The sequence below is a fragment of the Parasteatoda tepidariorum genome, chromosome 6 (assembly GCF_982258835.1).
Source record: "Parasteatoda tepidariorum strain Cologne lab strain chromosome 6, Ptep-v5.0, whole genome shotgun sequence".
Classification (NCBI taxonomy): domain Eukaryota; kingdom Metazoa; phylum Arthropoda; class Arachnida; order Araneae; family Theridiidae; genus Parasteatoda; species Parasteatoda tepidariorum.
This window is the reverse complement of record NC_141760.1, coordinates 82,604,416-82,625,477: the sequence shown is the minus strand read 5'-3', so window position 1 is coordinate 82,625,477 and position 21,062 is coordinate 82,604,416. Positions and strand designations below refer to the sequence as shown.

Sequence of the window (21,062 nt, the reverse complement as noted above, 5' to 3'; positions counted from 1 at the left end):
ACAAATGCTTTACCATCGACTGTAAACAGATACTTCATTTTAGGTTTGTCGCTTAAAAAATCCCTAAGTCACATAATATTTATTGACTGCAATTATTTAAGAATTTGCTTTTTTCTTTCGATTTTGTCACCAAAATCTCGCATTGCATTTAAATGGCTCAGAGCAAAAGGTTTAAACTCATGTCAAGTCAATTTTTGAATTGCCCCCCTTTACAATCAAATTGCCCCCCGGTGGGGCTTGGGCCCCACTTTGGGAAACACTGTTCTAGCCTCTATATTTCAATTACTTTTTTATATAGTTTCTATTAGCATTCCCTAAACCAATTTTTTTCATAATTTTAGAATTTTTCCCAAATAAGAAGAAAAATGTTGCTTTTAATGTTTTAAATTATTAATGGTTGTATGCTTTTTCCTGAATTCTCATATTTTTCTCACTAACTAAAAATAATTAACATAGCTTCAAGCAAAAAGGAGAAGAAATTTTTAAATTTTAACTGAGCAACTTAGTCTTGCTAATGAAATGACTTTTTTTACATTTATTTTTTAAAGATGCATTTTTTTTAAAAATAAATAAATTTTTTAAACAGTTTGGTAATACAGCTTTTTTGTGAAGTGTAATTTTTATAATTTTGTAAATAATTGGAAATGAAAATGTACATATAAATACGTTTCATAATCAAAAATATTTAGAATGTTGCTTATTGAGTAAGCAGCAAGTGATATTACACATAAATTTTATTAATATATATAATATATAAATTATAGAGTTGTTTTACCTTTATTGAAATGCTCATTTCTGAGACATTTTATTTATATCTATGTATAATTAATATCTAAGTTATATTGTTAAAATTTCTTGTTTTTGTTAGTGCAATAATAATTTAAAATCTTTAATCATTTTTATTAAAATGGTATTAGATAAAATGTTTTTATTTTAACATAATAATAAAATTTTAAAAGGACTTGTCATATCACTATTTACTGTAATCTTGAAACAAATGTGTTAATAAATTTTTAATGCTTAATAATGTTATTAATACTATATTACAACCCTTGGAAATGTATTCTTAAATGTTTAATTAAAGGGGATAGTTCAAGTTTATGATTTAAATCTGTGATAAAAGCATGCATTGCAGTTGTAGTATAATAATTACTGATTGAAAGAACAATAAATATATTTTATCATGTAATTAAACTTGCTTTTGTGATAAACATTTTAAAAGTTCATTATCTTTTTACAGTACACAAAAATTATAATTCAGGTCCAAAATAATTTGTAATTTATCATTTTAGAAGTTTTACCACATTTCACATAAAAAATATTAAATTTTCATTTGAAAGGAATAGCAATTTTACAATTATAAAAATGAATTACACCAAATTATTACCGATTAGTTTGTTTATTAATTATACTTGTACAGTTGAATTCTGAAAGATGATCATCTTATTATTACAAATAAAATTACAAGTTTGAAAAACTATTCAAAATATCTTGTAATAATTAAATGCTTGTGAAATAAAAATTGTAATATCAATTAGAAAAACTTAAACATCAAAATTTAACATTGTATACTTTTATAAACTATCGAGACTTATTCAATTACAAAAGTAAATAAGTGATTGATCCCGTAGTAAGCTATTTTGAAGTTTTGCAATGAATTAATTAACGTATTTTAGATGCATATTTAATGATATTTTCTCAAAATGCAGTTTGGAGAAAGGTTTCTTTAAATCCAAGTTTATTCTGTCCAATTTTAGAAAAATAAGTTGTAATCACGTTTTCTAGAATATTCAATATTTTTAACTACTTAATAAATTTTTATAAAATTTTGAAAAGAATAATTGTCTTTATGAAATTTTATAAATCGAAATGCCATAATGCTACTTTTCATTGCATAATATTCTAGCTCCTAGAAATTGTGAACTTTTATAAACATCTACTATTTATAAAAAAAAAACAGATTTTAAAGATTTATTAATGAATTATTGATAAGCAGTTTCATAACGTAAAATGCTGTTATGTTACTTTTAATTGCATAATATGCTAGTTCCGAGAAATTATAAACTTTTTTAAAACTCTTCTTATAACAAAACTAACTTAGTTAAAAAAACAAACAAGTTTTCAGAGATTGATGTATGGATTATTTAAAAGCAACTATTTTAGAAATCACTGTTTTTAATTTCTATGAAGAAAAAAAAATTAAATATAATCATTTATAAATTTTGCTAGCTATGATCATAAAAGAAGTGAAAGTAAAAAGGAAATGTAAGCAAAAACTAATAAAACAAAGTTGCTGTATGAGATCTTCAAAGTTAAAAGTTGATCAATACATAAATTATATTTTTGATAACAATACTCAAATTTAAAGCCTGTTGATACTAGTTCAGACCTATATAACTTAAGACAACTTGGTTAATTATGACTTTAAAATTTTACACCATAACAAGTATTAATTTATAACAAAATTCTTTAGCATTCGACCTACTTTTATGTATTCATATTAACTAGTTTAATTGCAATACTAGTCATTTTTGATAACCAGCTGCTTTTCTTTTCTAATGTAAAGTTTGGCTTTAATAATTTTTTTTATAACTTTTAAGTTAAGTTATTATATTTAACTAGTGAGCTTCTACCACTGTTCGATGAAGCTCCCGAACACTCAAAGATTGCTATGCAATCTAACAAAGTTTGCTTTGCAAACCCTGCTCGGTCCACTTTCGACTTAATTAAACTCGTTTGAAATGTGTTCTAGCCTAGAATTTGAAGAATTGTTAATGGGGTCGGGGTTTCGACATATGAAAATCCCACAAAATTCTGTGGCGGGAGCAATAAATACCGATATTTAAACAAAGGTGGTATTGTTTTTTATGCATCTTTTTACGCCTTATCAATATAATCTAAATTTGAAATGATAGGAGAAATAGAAGTTATAAAGGTTTCTGAGGAAAACGTACTTGTTTGACTTGTACATATTTACACATTTGGTATTGCTATTTAGACAAGTAAAATACTGTTTCTAATGTATTTTTTTTTTCCAAACTGAATTGAATGAGACTATAAGCAAGTCAATGGAATAAATAATTCAAAAGTTACAAGCGTTTTTATGTCTAAAAAGTACTTTATTTTTCTCATGTATGCACTTTACATTGTTACCCAGGAGATATCTGAACATTTAAGGAATATTTTACGTGATTTTTCACTGAGAATTGAATGAGATCAATCCGACTAATAGTTTAGAATTTGTAAGCGAGTAGTTTTTGGTATTAATAGTTTTTAGCAGTTTAATATTTGTTTGTTTAGAATTTGTCTCTCTTCGCATGCCTGTTAAGGCAGAGGGGTGCAATCTATAACCCAGAATTCGACTTCTGCCACACCATATGTCACGCCCGTTTACAGGGCGGACCCATTCATACATCCACAGGTCGTAATTTTAACCTGTATCAGAGAGCGATAAATTTTCAATTCAGTACCCCCAGAGATATTGATTTCTTATGGTAACATGGAGGACTTTGCAACTCCACAGATTTAACATACATCAGTTATCATTTTACTAAATGGGGAATCTTCAGCCAGCGGGGTTCGAACCCACGAACATGGGCCCAGCACCCTACCGACCAGGCTATCCCAGCCACAGAGTTTTATGTACAATTTTGTATTTGTACTTATTTACGCGTCTTACAGTTCTTTACAGACAAGTGTAATACAGACTGGGTCATTTGTGTATCAGTGCAATCAAATTAGGCAAAAATTTGACTAAACTCAGACAGACCTAACAAGTCGGGACCCATTGTGATTTGCTCAAGGGGTCATATATCATGTTTTCCACAAGCATTATCATTAACAAATTTTTGATTCCATGGTTATTTAACAATGTGAAAAGATCAATATCTTCCATAAGAACGGATGAACCTCAATCTGCTATCCTACTTGCTTCCCATACAATTAAAGTATTTTTACCATAAACTGCTATTTTAAAATTGAATCCTGTGGCTACAAAATAAATTTTTAATTGATTAATTAATAAAGTTTAGTATTTTTATTCAGCAGAAAATCGTTTAAAGAACAGTCCTTATCGATATTATATTATTTAACCTGTTTGCATAGTAATGAAAGTGGTGCAACTAAAACGAAAGCACAAAATTGTACCTTTTTCTACATAAAAACCTTATAACTTCTAAACTATTCATCTATCATTTAGAATCATTCAATTCAGAGTTAAAAAATACATTGAAAATAATACCTCATTTGAAAAATATCAGCATTAAAGTTTCTTTCTCTTCCTGCCAAAACCCATAGCAAAATTTTGTGGGATTTTCAAGTGTAGTCACCAGACACCCCCATAAACAAATTCCGATAGGTTCTGGCTTGTTATTTCAAACAATAATTTGACTGTATTGAAGCTAACTAGTTAGTGCAGGCATACAAACATACTTTCGCTGAATAAGAAAAACCTTTTTTTTTTATCCGACAGATTATGAAATTTTAATATCTGACTTTTCAATGATTATTCCACCGAGTTCTCAAGGATTATATTCTACAGATTTTATTTTGTATTTTGCCGTATCTTCCTTAAAATGATGTAAAATACACCTTGCAATTTAAAAAAATTTTTCACATGTAATAATCTTAGGATAAATGAATTTTATATTTGTGTGCTACTTTTTTTCATTATTCCCTTAAAAAGTTCTCGAGACGTGGTAAAATACAAAAAAAGTTAAATCAGCCATATGGGGTTCAAACTTTTTAATGCTCTCCTGACCAAACTATTAGGACGATATTGTAGCTACCCCCTATATTTTGGTCATCAGAAATCATAATCTGTCCAAAAAAAACATGCAATATTTCCGAGGAAGTTTTTGTGTCTGATTTCGTAACTTAAAATATATATTTGGAGGTCACCCCTCGAACCATTAAGATCAAGTACTAGTACTTGAAAATCCGGTCATCAGATCAAAAGTAATTCACTGTGTTTGGTGATTTTTTTTTTTTAATAGCTCTGTACACTCTAATACAGTCAAACCCCACTATAGTGAACCTTCAAGGGACCGACATTTTGGTTCACTATAACCGGGAGTTCACTATATCCGTTACGCAGGCAATTTAACTAATGGTTTCTTAACTTCTCCCTTTTATTACACGTATCCAAATAAATGACTGAAAAGTATTATCTAGTAGCAAAACATGTGTTATTTTTTTATTACTATTCGTCTAGCATACAAAATTTTTTTTTTAATCTCTAGCTGATGAGCAATCCTCAACATCAGATATGGAAACACTTCCCGACTCTCAGATAATTTTTCCTGAATTTCTGTTATTCCGCTTTTTAAACCTGTCAAACCTGCCATTCGAGCACATAAAAGTAGTCTCATAAAATCGTTTAGCAAATTCGTCGACATTTATCCAGATACTGGAAGATTGTGACTTCTTCTAATGCAGGACCACTTCAGTAATGCTTCTTCAACATCCTTGTAATCTGCTTTTCTCAACTTTTTTCTGGCAACTAATTTTTTTTCCTGAGCAGAAATTATTAACTGCCTGTTTTTCCATATGTTACAAACTGCAAATTTGGATAGTTTATATTCTCTGCAAATATCAGCTGGATTGCATCATTTTAAATTTTTCTGATAATGCCCATTTTAACATCAATGAAAATTCTTTTACGCTTACTGCTCGCCATAGTTAAATTTGAGAAACTTGTTTGCAGGCTTTTTTAAACTGAACTGAGAGCAAAAAGGAGTTGAAATGAGGGCCTTATCAACAGATTAGTGTCCAGCCCTTTGACCAATAATGACTCATTCCCTCTGACAGAAAATGCATATTGATCCCACTGACACCTTACAGGTGCATCATTTGCCTGGGTTGGAAAGTGAGATAAAAGAGGCAAAGAAGAAAAAATGCTTATCGCTACATTCCCCTCTATAGATGGTTTTGAAAATCGGTATGAGTATTTATTTTGAAGTAGAAATTTCAAAATTATTAGCAAAAAAATGAAGAAAAAAATCAGTCGAAGACAGAAAAAAGTTCATTATATCCAACTTCCTCACTTTTTTGGTTCACTATATCCGGGAGTTCACTATAAACCGTGTTCACTATAGCGGGGTTTGACTGTATTTCAAAAATAAACTTATAACAACTATAGACATAAAGTTTTATTAAACAAAATTGAAAAAATAAAAAATGTATGATAAAAAAAGGCACAATTTATTGTTTGACATGGCTTTGCTAAAATTTACACAAGAATGACCCAAAACAACCAAATTAAAAAGAAATCATACAATTGCATACAGCATTTTTAACATTTACTTCTCTTTTTCTGCAAATTATAAACTTGATGTATAAGAAAATAACATATTTCTATTATATACGTTTATTGGAAATATAAAATACAAGTTTAATTTAAATTATATCAAAAAATGTTTTTATTTTTATGTCTTATACAATACAAAGTTAAATTTTACATTTTATAGGTGGCTTATAATTAATACTTTTCAAAAATTATTCCAAAAAAACTAAAAGAGAAATTTATTTTTCATTCATTCTTGATTAAATTCTTCAATTTTTTTGTTGTTTAGTTATTGAAATACACATTTATTGTGCACCCTGTAACAACAATTCACAGAAAAGGAAGGCAATAAATTTTTGGGAATGCAAAAAGAGATTGCTAACAGTATCAAACGTCAAGCAAAGTACATTATTTGCTAAGAGAACTATTACATGAAATAACCACATTACATAAATACGAAAAATATAATTTATTGCTTTATCTTAAAAATTTCTAAATTAATCATAATAAAATGTTTTACTAAACGATTAAGAAAGAAACAAGAAACTACTAGAATATATTTTTAAAAATATAACTAGCATAATAAAAAAAAATTCAAACAAAAACTATTCAAAAATAAATATTAAAGCTAAGAATATAAATATGGCTTAGAAAGTAAAACGTTATTTGATTTTACATAAAAAAAAGAATAAAATAGTTTTATTATACAACATTAAAAAATAAACAACAGCAATTATACAGAATGGGGTACAAATTAAATCATTTTCTGTTAAATTTTTTATGTTATAAAAATGGCAGTCCTGTTTCATAGTTGCGGTTATCATCAATTACAACCTTTAATTTTTTGCAAACAATATGCGAAATGCTATCATCAACATCACAATCTTTATTTTCTGGTCTAGGTCTCTTAAAAACTATTTCTAATTTTGGTTCTTTAAAATCATACAAATCCTGAAGAGAGTACGCCAATACAAGATTAATCAAATCCAATTTTGATAAATACTTCGCCAAATGTTCAATACAATGCAAGTTTAAAAAAATAATTTTTTCCTTTGGCCCATTTTCAGACATGACATAAATTGGTTGATAGTAGAGTTTGTTTAGCAATTCACCAAGTTTAATCGAAGCATAAATGATGTCGTTACAAAACGGGTAAGCATCATTATAGAATCGCACCAGCACCATATCGGGAATCCCTTCGCAAGTATTTTCAAGATTTACATCTTTTTTATTATACCTCTTAAATATATAATCAAAGAAAGTACAATCCGAGCTGACCTTATCATCCATCATGCAAGCAATGTCCTTAAGACACAAGCCTCGATATCGAGCCCAATGCATACGGTCGAACTTATTTGTGAAAAAATTAAGATTGAGTACTTTATCTGGTTGAATAATTTCGTTATTTGCACCAATTTTTAAATTTTGAAGAACAGAATACTGTATAAGCAACTTAGATATATTTTTATTTTTGCAATAGCCTAAAGGTGGCATTTTTTTCAGATCTCGATGATCCGGAACAGCTCCCAGCTCTAAAAACATCTGAATTATTTCTTTTTTCACTTGTGGATTTCGCACGGCATAATGCAAAATAGAATTATGACCAATATCTATTGCGTTCACATCAGCTCCATGAGACAACAATGCAAGGATTAATGGAACATTTAAATGAGGAGCTTGTCTCATTAATGCACAATGTAATGGAGTCCGCCCATAGCAATTCCTCGCATCGATCAACGCACCTCTATCTAAAAGAACTTTGTATAAATCATGTCGAAAATTGGCTGCAATATGTAGTGGGGTTTCTTTGAATAAATCCTCAGCGTTTAAATCAGCCCCACGATTTATGAGTTCTAAAACAACAGCTTCGTAGCTCTCAAACATCATAGCCATATGTAAAGCTGTTTTCTTAAGTTTATCACAGCGATTTATTAGAGCAGGTTCATTTTCCAGCACCAACTTCACCACGCCGAGATTACAATAAGCGTTCATAACAGCTTCATGTAAAACAGTTCTTCCGTCTTCGTTTACAACATTTATGTCAGCGCCTCTCGATAAAAGTTTTCGTATTTCGTCTAAGTTGCCGGTGTTCCTTCGGATAGCAAATAGAAGTGGAGTATCTTCATTATGGAATGGAAATAAGCGTTCACTAAATCGTAGAAGTTCATTAAAGCGATCAATTATGGCTTTAGCCATATCTATGTAGCTAAGGTTGTATATCGATTCTATATCCATGATTGGGAAAAGGTCCATTAAAAAATATGAACTTGTATATCAAGCTAACAAAAAGGAGATAGCATAATTTACTTTATTAGCATTTTACCTTACTAGAATTATGTCACAAATTTGATTGAAAACATTTCATTTTCGATATCCTGAATCAAAACAACACTACTTTTTCATTTATTTCTTAATAACAACAATTTCCATACCCTATTTCTGTTCGACTGAAATTCTAAATATTCTCATGCAATGCTGTTTTACGCTCGAGCTTAACAGAAATAGGCAGCTAAAGGGTATTTGTAACAATAGCGAACAGTCAACAAAACTTATGAATGTTTATAATGCGTTAAAGCTTAGCATTTTTATTTCAATTAAAAAACAGTTCAGCATCCAAAAATTTTCAAATAATTGAACAAATTAAAGTAAATATTTTTCTAGTTTTTTTTGTATTGTTATATCTTTTAAAATGACTGAAGAATCTACTGAACCTGTTGCAGATACAGATACGCAAGAGTTCAAGCTCGATGAGCAAACAGAGCTCCGCTTTGAAGTTGAGCCCAAATGTACTATTACCCTAGAATTAAAAAATGGTACAGCTGAAATTTTCGGTACTGAGCTCGTTAAAAATAGGAAATTCGCTTTTTCTTCTTGCGAAAAAGTAGCAGTATTTTCTTGGCATGGATGTACGCTGGAACTAACCGGAAAACCTGAAGTTGCATATGTTGCTCAAGAAACGCCCTCTGTATTTTACATAAACATTCATGGAGCTTTGGAACAAATGCGAGTCAAAGCTGAGAAGGACGATTCTAAAGGACCCGTTGTGTTGGTAGCTGGGCCATCTGACGTTGGCAAAACTACGCTCTGCCGTATTTTATTAAACTATGCAGTTCGATTGAACCGAAGACCAGTATTTGTTGACCTGGATGTTGAACTATCGTCTATATCAATACCTGGAACTGTTGCTGCCCTTCCCGTTGAAAGAGTTGCTGATGTCGAAGAAGGATTTTCATTAACTGCCCCTATAGTATATCACTATGGGCATACTAATCCTAGCACTAATATTATGCTATATAATACTTTAGTATCACAGTTATCTGCTGTGGTATCAACTAGAGCCTCTCATAATAGTAGAGCAAATGTAAGTGGAACTATAATTAACACGGGTGGCTGGATTAAAGCAGAAGGTTATCAAGCTCTGAAACACGCTGCTAAGGCTTTCGAAGTCGATGTGATATTGGTTATTGATCAAGAGCGATTGTATAATGAACTAGTCCGTGATATGCCTAAGTTTATTCAAATTGTGTTCGTGCCCAAGTCTGGCGGCGTTGTCGAACGTAGTGTGCAAGCTCGTGCCGAGGCACAAGATAGTCGTATTAGGCAATATTTTTATGGATTGAGGACTCACTTGTATCCACATTCTTTCGATGTCAAGTTCTCGGAGATGAAAGTGTTTAAGATTGGTGCACCATCGTTGCCTGACTCTTGCATGCCGATGGGAATGAAGGCGGAAGATAATAGAACCAAACTAGTTCCGGTACAAACTGGTCTAAACCTGTTGCATCATATTTTGAGTATCAGCTTTGCTGATAATGCTGGTGATGATGTCGTGACTACTAATGTTGCCGGTTTTATTTGTGTTACTAATGTTGATGTTGAACGTCAAGTTGTTACTGTTTTATCGCCGCACCCAAGACCTTTGCCTAAAAATATTTTTTTAATAGGTGATATTCAGTTTATGGATGCTCGTTGAAAATGTTTCTGTTAACTGTCTGATTGTTACAGTTTTATCACCGAGACTCAAGACAGCTGCTTAAAATTTTTTTTTAATGTGTGACATTCAGTTATTGATGCCCATTATTGTTGTGTTTCTATTTTTTGTAACAAATTTTTTAAAGTAATAAATTTTTAAAAAGCAGACAACTTTTATTTTTTATTATGAGAATTAAATTGTGTTAATTATGATAATTTTTATTTAAAATTTACATGAAGAATAAAAATTATTAATTATAATAATATTTTTTTATTCTAAGTAAATAGTACTTAAGTGTTATATAGGCTACCAATAAGATTGGCAAATTTAAGTTCAAACTTTAGTTAAAACAATACTATTTTGTTATGTTATATCTTTATAGGGGGCCTAAAAAATGCCAAACTATTATTGACACTAGTGATGTTTTCTGGTAAGAAATTTCTAATACAGTGAAACCTCCTGTTATGGACACTCCTGCAAAATGGACGCCTCTCAATACGGACATATTTTTAATTCCCCGGGAATCTTCTATGAATAAACCATTACGTACATTCTCCGCAAAGCGGACACTCCCGTAACCGGAGGCGGACATTCATTTTGGTCCTGAAACATTGTTTTTTATCTCTACAAGCCGGACACTTTTTCTAAATAAATTGCAATCTAAAAAAATTCAACTTTTCACCATTTTTAAAGCATGTAAATAAAACTTTTTGCCTTATCCATAACTAAAAATATTGTTAAGCTATTTCACCACCGAAAAATCAATCTTTCTCCTGTCACCTTGCCTTATCTTTGTAAGGAAAGGAGAGAAATTGGTACTGCTCTCCTGAAATAATTCTGACATCGGCATCTTTTGATCTTTTCATCTGGACCACACAGGTTATGAGACCCCTCAAGTTGAAATGACTTCTCTCAATGCTTCTTCCCCATTGAAAATTTCTTTAATTTTCTTATCAATTTGAAGACTCTATTTAACACAACTGGGGTAAAAAAAGAGAACAGAAGTTTAATCTTTGAGATGCTTATATAAATGAAACATTTATTCAGACACTTGATAGCTGATCAATTGTGAATAATCATCTCCATAGGTCCTCATGACTTACAGGTATGCATTACTTTTTTTTCTGTGAATCATGGGAGGTTTATTTTCCAAGAAGGTATTAACCATGTTCCCTATCAAATGATAAGTAGGTGTAAGGGGGTGTGAACGTAATAATTGAAACGGACTGAGGGCAGTACGCTCCTATTTGGTATCATATGTCTAACTTGAGTATCTATGCTAATAGGAAAATTATATTTATTTATCTGTAGCTACATCCAGAATTATGTATTTATATCAAACTTCTTTATATATTCTTTTTTATCTTTCTTATTGTTTAAATAAATATTCTTGTAGATATTTATAGTATCCTTGTAGATATTATGTAATTATTTCTGCATCTTTGAAAATATTCTAAAAACAATTTACGGTGTTAAATTTCGTTATTAGGGTACCCTTCCCGTAAACGGACAACTCTAATAAACAGACAAATTTTTTGGTCCCATGAATGTCCGCTTAACGGAGGTTTCACTGTATATGGAATAATTATGATATAAAATCTTAATTTAATATAATCTTGCGATAAAATGATAATGTAATTTAATCATTTTATCGCAAGTTGTTCATTAACTATTTTCTCTATTAGTAATGAGTTTAAATAAATTGTTACATTTTTGTTACTTTAATTACTACCAGCGTTCTCCCTAAGCGTTTTTAGAAGGACGGCCCACCCTGCTAACCCTTTGATCCCAATAAATGCACCCTCTTGGCCCTTTTTGAAAAAATAAACCGCCATCCATTAAAAACACTTTCCTTTTTATTCGTATTTCATTTTAAAGAAATTAATTTATTGTTTAAATATTAATTACACCTTGGTAAAATTAGCTATGTTTATAGATTTAATTATGATTACAAATATTTACTTTGATAGGATTATTCTCAACTGGTTAATTGCTTACAAGTATCTCTTTTTTTTTTTTCTGGAGAAGATATTAGTACATTTTTTTAGTGATTTTAAATATTAATTTTTTCATAATTTTCAGTTTAAATTATAGAAGGAAGCTTTCAAGTTGTTTATTAATTAATATTTTTTTTAATTTCCTTTTTTTTGTAAACTTGTTGTGTAGAATTTTTTTTAGCATGCCTTTAACAGGGTTCCTGCGGCCTTGAAAAGTACTTGAATTTCATTTTGATTTTCAAGGGCCCCTAGAAGTACATGAAAATGATATTAAATCCTTGAAAACTTCAAAATGACCTTGAAAAGTATCGAAAACTCTGGAAAACAGCCCTATTTCCAGCATTTCTGTGTTTAACTTTTTGCATACGTAAGTGTGCGAGAATGACTTTCCCGCCTTTCAGATGATAACTCGTACTGTTTGATTTTAGGATTTTATGTATGTTTGGCTGATTTTAGGAATTTTAAATATTGGGAACTGCGCCAGATTCTGACAAAATCTCGATTCTTATTCAGGCAACTTTAATATCAATCATCGATCTTCGTATTAAACTGATTTAAAAGCTATGTGTTGCGATTCGTTTTCGCGTGATTCAAAAATTGTACTTGCAATTCCCATTAAAGCAATTTAAAAATCTAATATCGCGATTTGTACCTAAGCGTTTTTAAACCCCAATATCACGATTAGTTTTTCCGCAAGTTTAAAATCCAATGTCGCTATTCGTATTCACACATTTTGCAATATCAAACATCGATGTTGCAATATCAAACATCGATGTTGCAATATCAAGCATCGATGTTGTAATATCAAACATCGATTTTCGTATTTACACTCTATTTGAAAACTACTCATTACGATTCGTGTTCATGTGACCATGTCAAGTGCGTATGATTGATGCTACTGAAAAAAAAAATTTATTCAAGTATGAGTGGTTAATTAAAACAGTCAAAGTGACCCAAATTGTTAGTAAGAATCTATCAGAAGATATTGAGGTGAAAGTTGGCAACTGATTCAATTGAAAATAGTTGACCCGTAATAAATATAAAATGATAATTAAGCCGCAACAACATCCAATAATTGATTAATTTTCTTTAATAGAAAAGTGGTCAAAATTTCAGAATTATATTTGAGAGCAATTTAAATTTCACTGTCTAAATGCTTCTGCCACTAAATATTAAATAAAAATCTCCTTTAAATATTAAAAAAAAAAAATTATTAAAAAGTTGTTTTTAAATATCTAATTGATATCACAGTATTATATCGAACATCCCCCCCCCCCCAGTCCTGCCCGAATTTTTTCTTATTCAGAGGTTGTATACCTAGCTTAAAATAGGCCTTGTGTAAAATTCAAATCTGACGTTTTTATGAATCATGAATTTTATTCTTGACTTGATGCCAATCCCCTTTGCTTTTTTTATACTTAGATCACTTTCCGAAATCAAGAGAGCAATGGAAGTCTTATTTTTCAGTACTGCTATTATCGACTGTCAACTAACTATTATCGTCAAAACATTTTAGTTTAAAATGTAAAATTTTAGTCTATCTTTTACTAAAATTTAAGTCCTTGAGAATTTTATAATAAGTCTTAAAAAGTCCTTGAAAAGCACTTGAATTTTATTTCTAAAGTAGAGCATGAACCCTGCTTTAATTATTTTTATGAACTGCAAATTTTTTCTCTTATTTTGATAATGAGAGAGAATTACTTTTAAACCTATGCATGAAATAGTATTAGAAGGTAATTTAAAAATTGTTGAGGTTAAAATTCGTTTATTACATAATATTACATATTTTGATAAATTTTTATGTTCTAAAGTAGGTGCCCTTACAAAACTCAAAGTGCCCTTTTTGTGATGAAGGGCTCTGCCCTTTTTCATTCTTAGAGCGTACTCTGTTATTACTTATTGTTGTTATTTTTAATCTTATAATATTTTTTATTTAGCCATTATTTTTTATTAATTAAATGATTTTGTTACTATATCATATCTAGTTATAACTATAATAATTTTTTTATTGTTACATTAATTTTTAACAGCTTTGCAATTACATAGGCAAGTTGTAGCTTACAGTTAGAGCAATATTTGCAAATGCTGTATTTGGTTCTATAACTCAGAAATATTATAGAATATTTATTACACCAGACTACTTATTATTTTTTATTTTTTTTTTTAGTTTAATTGTATTGGCCTAAAATTCTTGACACTGATATTCCTTTTTTTTTTTTTTTTAAAGGAATTGACCAATTGTTTTGATTAGTTTTAGACTTTCATATTTACTTTGAAGGAATGTGCATGCACAAAATTTGCCAACTGTGTTTATTTTAAATTTAAATGCGATTGCCCAGAATCCACTATACTACTGATGCTTTCTTTTTTTAAAAAAAAAAAGTTTTAGCTCAGACGTTTTTACAATCTATCTAAACTGCTCACACAAATGAAGAAAGTTAAAATTAATTTTAAAGTGATAAACAGAATCTTGGTATGTATATTGGTACGAGATTATCATTAGGCTATCACTAGACACACTTTTAGACTTAAGGAACACAATAGATACGTCCCTTGTCAAGATAAAAAAAAATATATCAATTGCTGCACATTGTTGGTCATCATTGTTGCACAAACTAGGTCATAAATTCAATATTGACAATGCCAAAATTATGTCACCCTGGAGTCTTGTTCCATTCATTCTGCACGTTATTTCTAACGATTTATGTGTTTTTAAGTACATGTTTAAATTTAGAAATTTCTAAGAATGAGTATGAAAGAAATTTTAAAAGCTGATACAAAAATGTAGGTGCGAATTCCATCATTGAATGATGCAGTCTAGTTTTCCCTAGAATGGTATTAAAGAGTATAATGTATATCATTAGAAAGTGGAGAAAAGCTGGTTTTTATTATGGAATTGAGTGCCCCTTGGTTTATTGAAGCTTTTATGTTCAACTCTCTTGTGGAATTCCCTTTTTCTTTTTTGCTTGATTTTGATCATGAATTAACTTATTTTAAAATTGCAAGTATTTAGTATATTAAAAATTAGGCCACCATCCACAAATGTGACTAGAGTAGGTATTATACCCAGTTTGTTTCAGACTTTTTTTGAAAAATATTATTGAAAAATTTACTATAATTTGTTTTATAATGACTGTGATGCCATAATATTTTATTTAATTACATATTTTCTAGTTTTTAAAATTTCATTAATTGTTATTACATTTTATAAAAAGCAAATATAAATATTTTATTATCTTCTTAACACTCAATGGAACGTCTAACTGTTTAATTCGATGCAAATGTGAAACTCATTAATCCATTTTCACGAATTGAACATCAAAATCTATTTTTAACTCATCATTCTTTAAGCTATGTACTTTATTTCTCTTACCGCAAAAATGTTTCAGCTGCAGGGTTTTGTTAATTTCTCATGATCTTTCTGATGTTTACGCTGTAACCGAATTATTTAAATATTAACATGAGATTGGCCTTTCTTTTAGGCAGTGTTTTTTTTTTTTTTTTTTCGATAATGCTCCAAAGATGGATGGATGGATCTCTCCTGTATTACATGACATTAATTAAATACCACTTTAAATATGGCTTTTGACTAGGTAGGTCATAGAGGATTTATCTCCCATGGCCTGTCTTTATTGATATAATTATGCAAAATTAATTTTTTCACTTAATAAGTCTATTCTAAATATTCTTTTAACTTTGCATCTACAACTGTTACTGAATGGAAGTTTTATTATAATTATGATCCTGTTTTTTCAAATTCAATTGTTCTTTTCTTGATCTTGTTTTCACCATATACTTCAATTATACCATCTACACCTCCAACCACACCAAATTTGCCATTATAATGACATTTAATGGTTGTAAATTGGGTGATTTATGCATACTTACTATTTTTGGAATTTGAAATTAAACTTGTATGGTTGAGATTGCTTCAAAGTTATGAATTAATATTGTCAGCACAATGATTACAATTGCAGAATAATAATTATGTTGTCAAAATTATGAATAATATTGACTTTTAATGTTGAAATTCGGCGTATAATGTTGGCAAAAGCAAGAAAATTAATAAATTATGTGGTACAAATGTTAAAAACGTGAAATGATTTTTTTCTTTTTTTAGAACAAAACGAAACTGACGTTTGTGGAAGCTGTAAATTCTTTTGGATATATGTACTTAAAAATGTGGTAAATGAATACTTTTAAAAATATTTAATAAATTACTACTTTTAATTGCCTTTTTTATTTTCCAATTGCATTAAATTAAATTTTTACTTAAGCCATTGGTGATTCTGCTAGTTTAGACCCTTACTGGCTGGCTGTTCACTAACTGATGTGCAGTTTATTTTAAACTATTTTAATCCAATTTTGGATGGAATAATCATAGAATTTTTGAGCTAAGGGTTCATTCACAAATTATTAAAACGTTTAGTTGCACTTGAAATTAGTGACACATAAACATTAAGTTCTGATGAAAAATGTTTAACTAAACTACAATTTTTAACTGGAATGCTAAATCTTCAAAATGGCTTTTAATAAGAACTGATTCCATTTGAAAGTTCAATAATCAATGACTGATATTTAAAAAAAATAATAATCTTTCAAAAAAGTTGTAGAACTTAGAATGAAGCTTTAAATGAGTTTATGGAAAATATATTTCGTGATATGTTTTTGAAGATTTATTATGCTGATGATATTAGCGTCTCCAAAGTTCAGCTCTTTTTCCAAAACTGCTATGTCACGCCTAGCTAGATGTCACGATATATTTAAAAGTAAAATTTTAATCAACTGTAAGTGACAAAAAAGTTTGGGATGAATGAGTCAAACTCTTCTCATCCGTTTAACAAATCTGGTAAATCCTAAATATCTAAAAAAAAAAAAAAAGATTATCCGTAGGGGTCGATCCAAGGAGAAATTAGGATCGCTTTACGGCTCCTTCACATAGTTCAAAATCTAGAAGTCGGCCCCTTAACAAAATTCTAATTAGTATGAAAGCTGTTCCTTTACGAAGTTTCACTTTATAAGAATGAACTCACAAAATTGTTCGACAGCGGGTTCTCTGAAAATGCGAACTGCAAACGATGTGATTTTATGACAGTATCGTCTGAAGTCAAAGGCGCCAGAACGCAAATTCGAAATTCGCGTATCGTGTTCGCTTATTAACATTACCGGAGTTTGAAAAATCTTATGGAAAAGACCTAGAAAATTATCATTCAACGAAGGGAAGTTACAATGGATTCGTCACGAATCGATCGCACATCGTAATAACATCGCATTGTATTAAATATATCGTAATTTTGAAAACCATGTGAAAGGAGCCAAAAAAACGATAAGTAACCTGCGAAGAAACTGTTATGAGACGACATGACATGACGATGGAATCTTCAAGAATCAAATACATCAAAAATATGATTATTCAACAAAATCCAAGCTTTCACATCGTATTAAAAATATTTGAATTTGAAAAACCATGTGAAAGGAGCCAAAAAATGATAAATAACTGCCGAAAGAATTATCATCAGATGATGTGCACTGACGATGGATTCGTCACATATCAAACAATGATATCTCAAATTCACAATTCGCTTGTCGTAACAATGTATTAAATCCAAAATCGTTGTGAAGTAGCCTAAAAATGATCGGAAAAACATATGGATGTTTAAGCAAAAATCGGAATAAAAGATAGTGATTTCTAAAAAAAAATGTTTTCAGCAAAAATTTTTTACAAACGTAATTTAAATTTTTCACAAAAATCGGCCTTAGAAAATAAATCCTGGATCGACCCCTTCCTTGATTGTTATAAATTTGAAGTGTATCAGTCTACTCAAATCGTTAATTTCCCTCATGTGTTATAAGTTTAAATAAGGAAAAACATTTTCCCCAGAGATTGCTTATTGCTAACATGATTTTAAAAAAAAGAAAAGCTTTATTTTAAAACTTTTATTTTTCTGACCCCTTGGGTGTTCCCAGTTCTACTAGCTAAAATTGTTTTCCTGAGATATCAGAGATAAAATTACATATTTTTTTTAAATTGCTTTATGCAATTCGGCACTTCTAAACTATTTTATTAACAGAAAACTAAAGCAAATTGTCTGACTGATTATGTGGTTACACTTTTATCAAATTGTATTGACTTTTGAATGCATTTGTGTATTATGCATAGTTTTAATATTACTATGTCTTTTAGTAAAATAAATTTGTTATATGTATTTTATTTTTATTAAAAGAAAAAAAAAACGCTGTTTTGGCATAGCGTGTCTATTTTTGAAACTTGTACTAATCAATTAAATTCAATGTTATTAGGTGGTTTTCAGGAACCGTTAAATAACTCTATGTAATCTAAAGATGATATAATATTTAAATATTATTATACTTATGTCCCGGTAACTAATATTATCAGATAAAAATTTGTATATGGAATTTTTAAACTAACTATATATTATGTATTTTAGTAAAAGAAATTTGTCATATGTATTTTACATTTATTAAGAAAAAGAAACGCTTGTTTGGCATAGCGTGTCCTTTTTTTGAAACTTGTGCTATTCAATTCAATTCAATGTTATTAGGTGGTTTTCAGGAACTGTAAAATAACTCTATGTAATCTAAAGATGTAAGTATTATAATATTTAAATATTATAATGCTTATATTCCGATAATATTATAACTAATATTATCAGGCAAAAATTTGTATCTAGACATTTTTAAAATAACTATATTTTAACGTTAATAACTATATTTAATAGTTATATAACTATATCTATAACTGTACGTAACAAACAAGAATTTTCCACCAATTTTTTACTATAGTTTTAGAAAATTTGGTGTGAGATGAATCATAATAACGTACAAATTTGCTACAACCTTAATATTGTGCTATGCATACATTAATATTAAGGTGCATAATATTGTGCTATGCAGTCAGAACTCAATGATCATCTATCCACATGATTAGTCCTTTACTTCATTTGCATTCCACCACCTCATCGAAACACCACGAAGTTCAAGCTAAAGATGAATGGAAAAAGGGCCACAAGCATGTTTTATACAGTTCAGTTCATTGTGCTAAGCTTGACTTCACGGATTTTCACGGACAGTAAGAGCTCAGTTCAATACCTGAGTAATTGGCAAAACATCAGTGACAGAATTGGCCTAAATATCATCGACAATTTGATGACTTACTCTTATCACAATGATATGCATCTTCAGTGGATCCCCTCCCACGTGAACCTTCACTTTAATGATCTGGCCGATGAACTGGCCAAGGAGGGCTCCAGTGATCCCATAGATAGTAGTGGCCTTCTAACATACAATGAAATCTATGCAAAAGTAAAGGCCGACAATAATAGGACTTGGAGGATTCCACCTAGTCGTGAATGGTATCAACAAAATAGTCCTGGGGCTGCCCTGGAGCTAAAAGGTGATAGGAAACTGCAGACAGCTATCACAAGGCTAATCACTGGTCATACCCGCGGATTAACATTTGTTCAGGGCCAGGGCCAAAAGACGTTCCCTGTATGCCTAAAATGTAATGCTCACCAGGCCTCACCTGATCATTTGCTGTCCTGTACGGGACTGGAGAAAAATTTTATTTTGGAGGATCCGCAGATGGTGTTTCATTTTCTGTCGGTGAGCGGTCTCCTGGACTTGGTCTAGCCTTGTTCTGGGCCAAGAGGAATAAGTACCACCACCAAGCTTGACTTTATTATCGTACTTTTATGAGAATGTTATTTATGCATGAAGACTAAAATAATTTTTTAAAAAGTAAAAATTTTAAAAATTTTAGATTTTATTATTTTTGTGGTTGCGGAGTCTAAATAAAATAATTATACAAAATAACAATAAATATGTTCATTTTTATTTTATTTAGCAACAAAAATTATACATTCAATAAGCATCAGGTTGATCAGAGTTCTCAAATTCTTAAATTGATAATTTCATTCCACAAATGATGTCTTCGTTGATCTTACAATTGTTTTGCCTGTTTTAATTATTAATATTATGTTGAGTTACAAATTATTATTTATTGTTAAATAATAACAATTGGGAAATAACTAAAAAAGAAACATTTATTATTAAAAATCATATATGTTGACTTAGTACTACAAATTACAGACTTATATAAACTTTTGCGTTCTGACTAACCGATTCACAAATTTGAATCGTTGATTCAATGATTCGTATATTTTGTCAATTCACTTATTATATCATGAATCATTCATATAGTACATTAAAAATAAGGTTTTAACAGGGTACAAAATTTAAACAAAAATTCTAACCTGCAGCAAACTGTTAAGTACCTTCCTCATAGTAAGTGGTAAAAAGTTGCATAAACTCACTTGTCAGATTTTGGTAAGGAGTAGAAATAGGGAGAGAGTACTTACGGATTGCTTTTCAGATCAATAAGGCTTTGTTTTCTATGTAATGTTTCACACTGAATCGAATAAAACCAATCCTATAGCAATCGAACTAATAGCTTAAAAGCTTTGTGAGGGTATTATGAACAAAAAGTAGAACTTTGCTTTTGAACTTATCTATACACGTTACTGCTACGTGTATAGATACACGTTATCTATACACGTTAATGGCTCATATGTTGCAAAAATCTTTATATATAAAAATTACAATTTTAAACAAGTACTTATTCACGCGTCTGATCTAATAGCTGTCTGGTAGCTATGTAGACAAGTCAGATGCATTTTCCAATGTAATTTTTCAGGTTGAATTATATAGAACAAAACTCGCCAATAAAATAAAAAATTTAGAATTTGCAAAGGTTTTGTTAATACAAAATTCTATTCGAAAATACATTTAT

At 29.8% G+C, this 21,062-nt stretch overlaps 2 protein-coding genes across 2 annotated transcripts; one reads left to right on the top strand and one right to left on the bottom strand.

Moving 5' to 3' along the window:
• Positions 1-6,134: 6,134 nt before the first annotated feature.
• LOC122269316 (uncharacterized) lies at positions 6,135-8,773 on the bottom strand. Its single transcript, XM_043041751.3, has one exon. The coding sequence runs from the start codon at positions 8,534-8,536 to the stop codon at positions 7,067-7,069; it is 1,470 nt and encodes a 489-aa protein (XP_042897685.2). The 5' UTR covers positions 8,537-8,773; the 3' UTR covers positions 6,135-7,066.
• Positions 8,774-8,972: 199 nt separating this feature from the next.
• cbc (protein CLP1 homolog) lies at positions 8,973-10,421 on the top strand. The gene has a single exon (XM_016051839.4). It carries the CDS (start codon positions 8,973-8,975, stop codon positions 10,254-10,256), a length of 1,284 nt encoding a protein of 427 aa, XP_015907325.1. The 3' UTR covers positions 10,257-10,421.
• The last annotated feature ends 10,641 nt before the right edge of the window (positions 10,422-21,062 follow it).

Bases quoted from the DNA above. Each gene is read 5' to 3' on its own strand.
- LOC122269316 (XM_043041751.3), bottom strand. From the start codon at position 8,536: ATGGACCTTTTCCCAATCATGGATATAGAATCGATATACAACCTTAGC.
- cbc (XM_016051839.4), top strand. From the start codon at position 8,973: ATGACTGAAGAATCTACTGAACCTGTTGCAGATACAGATACGCAAGAG.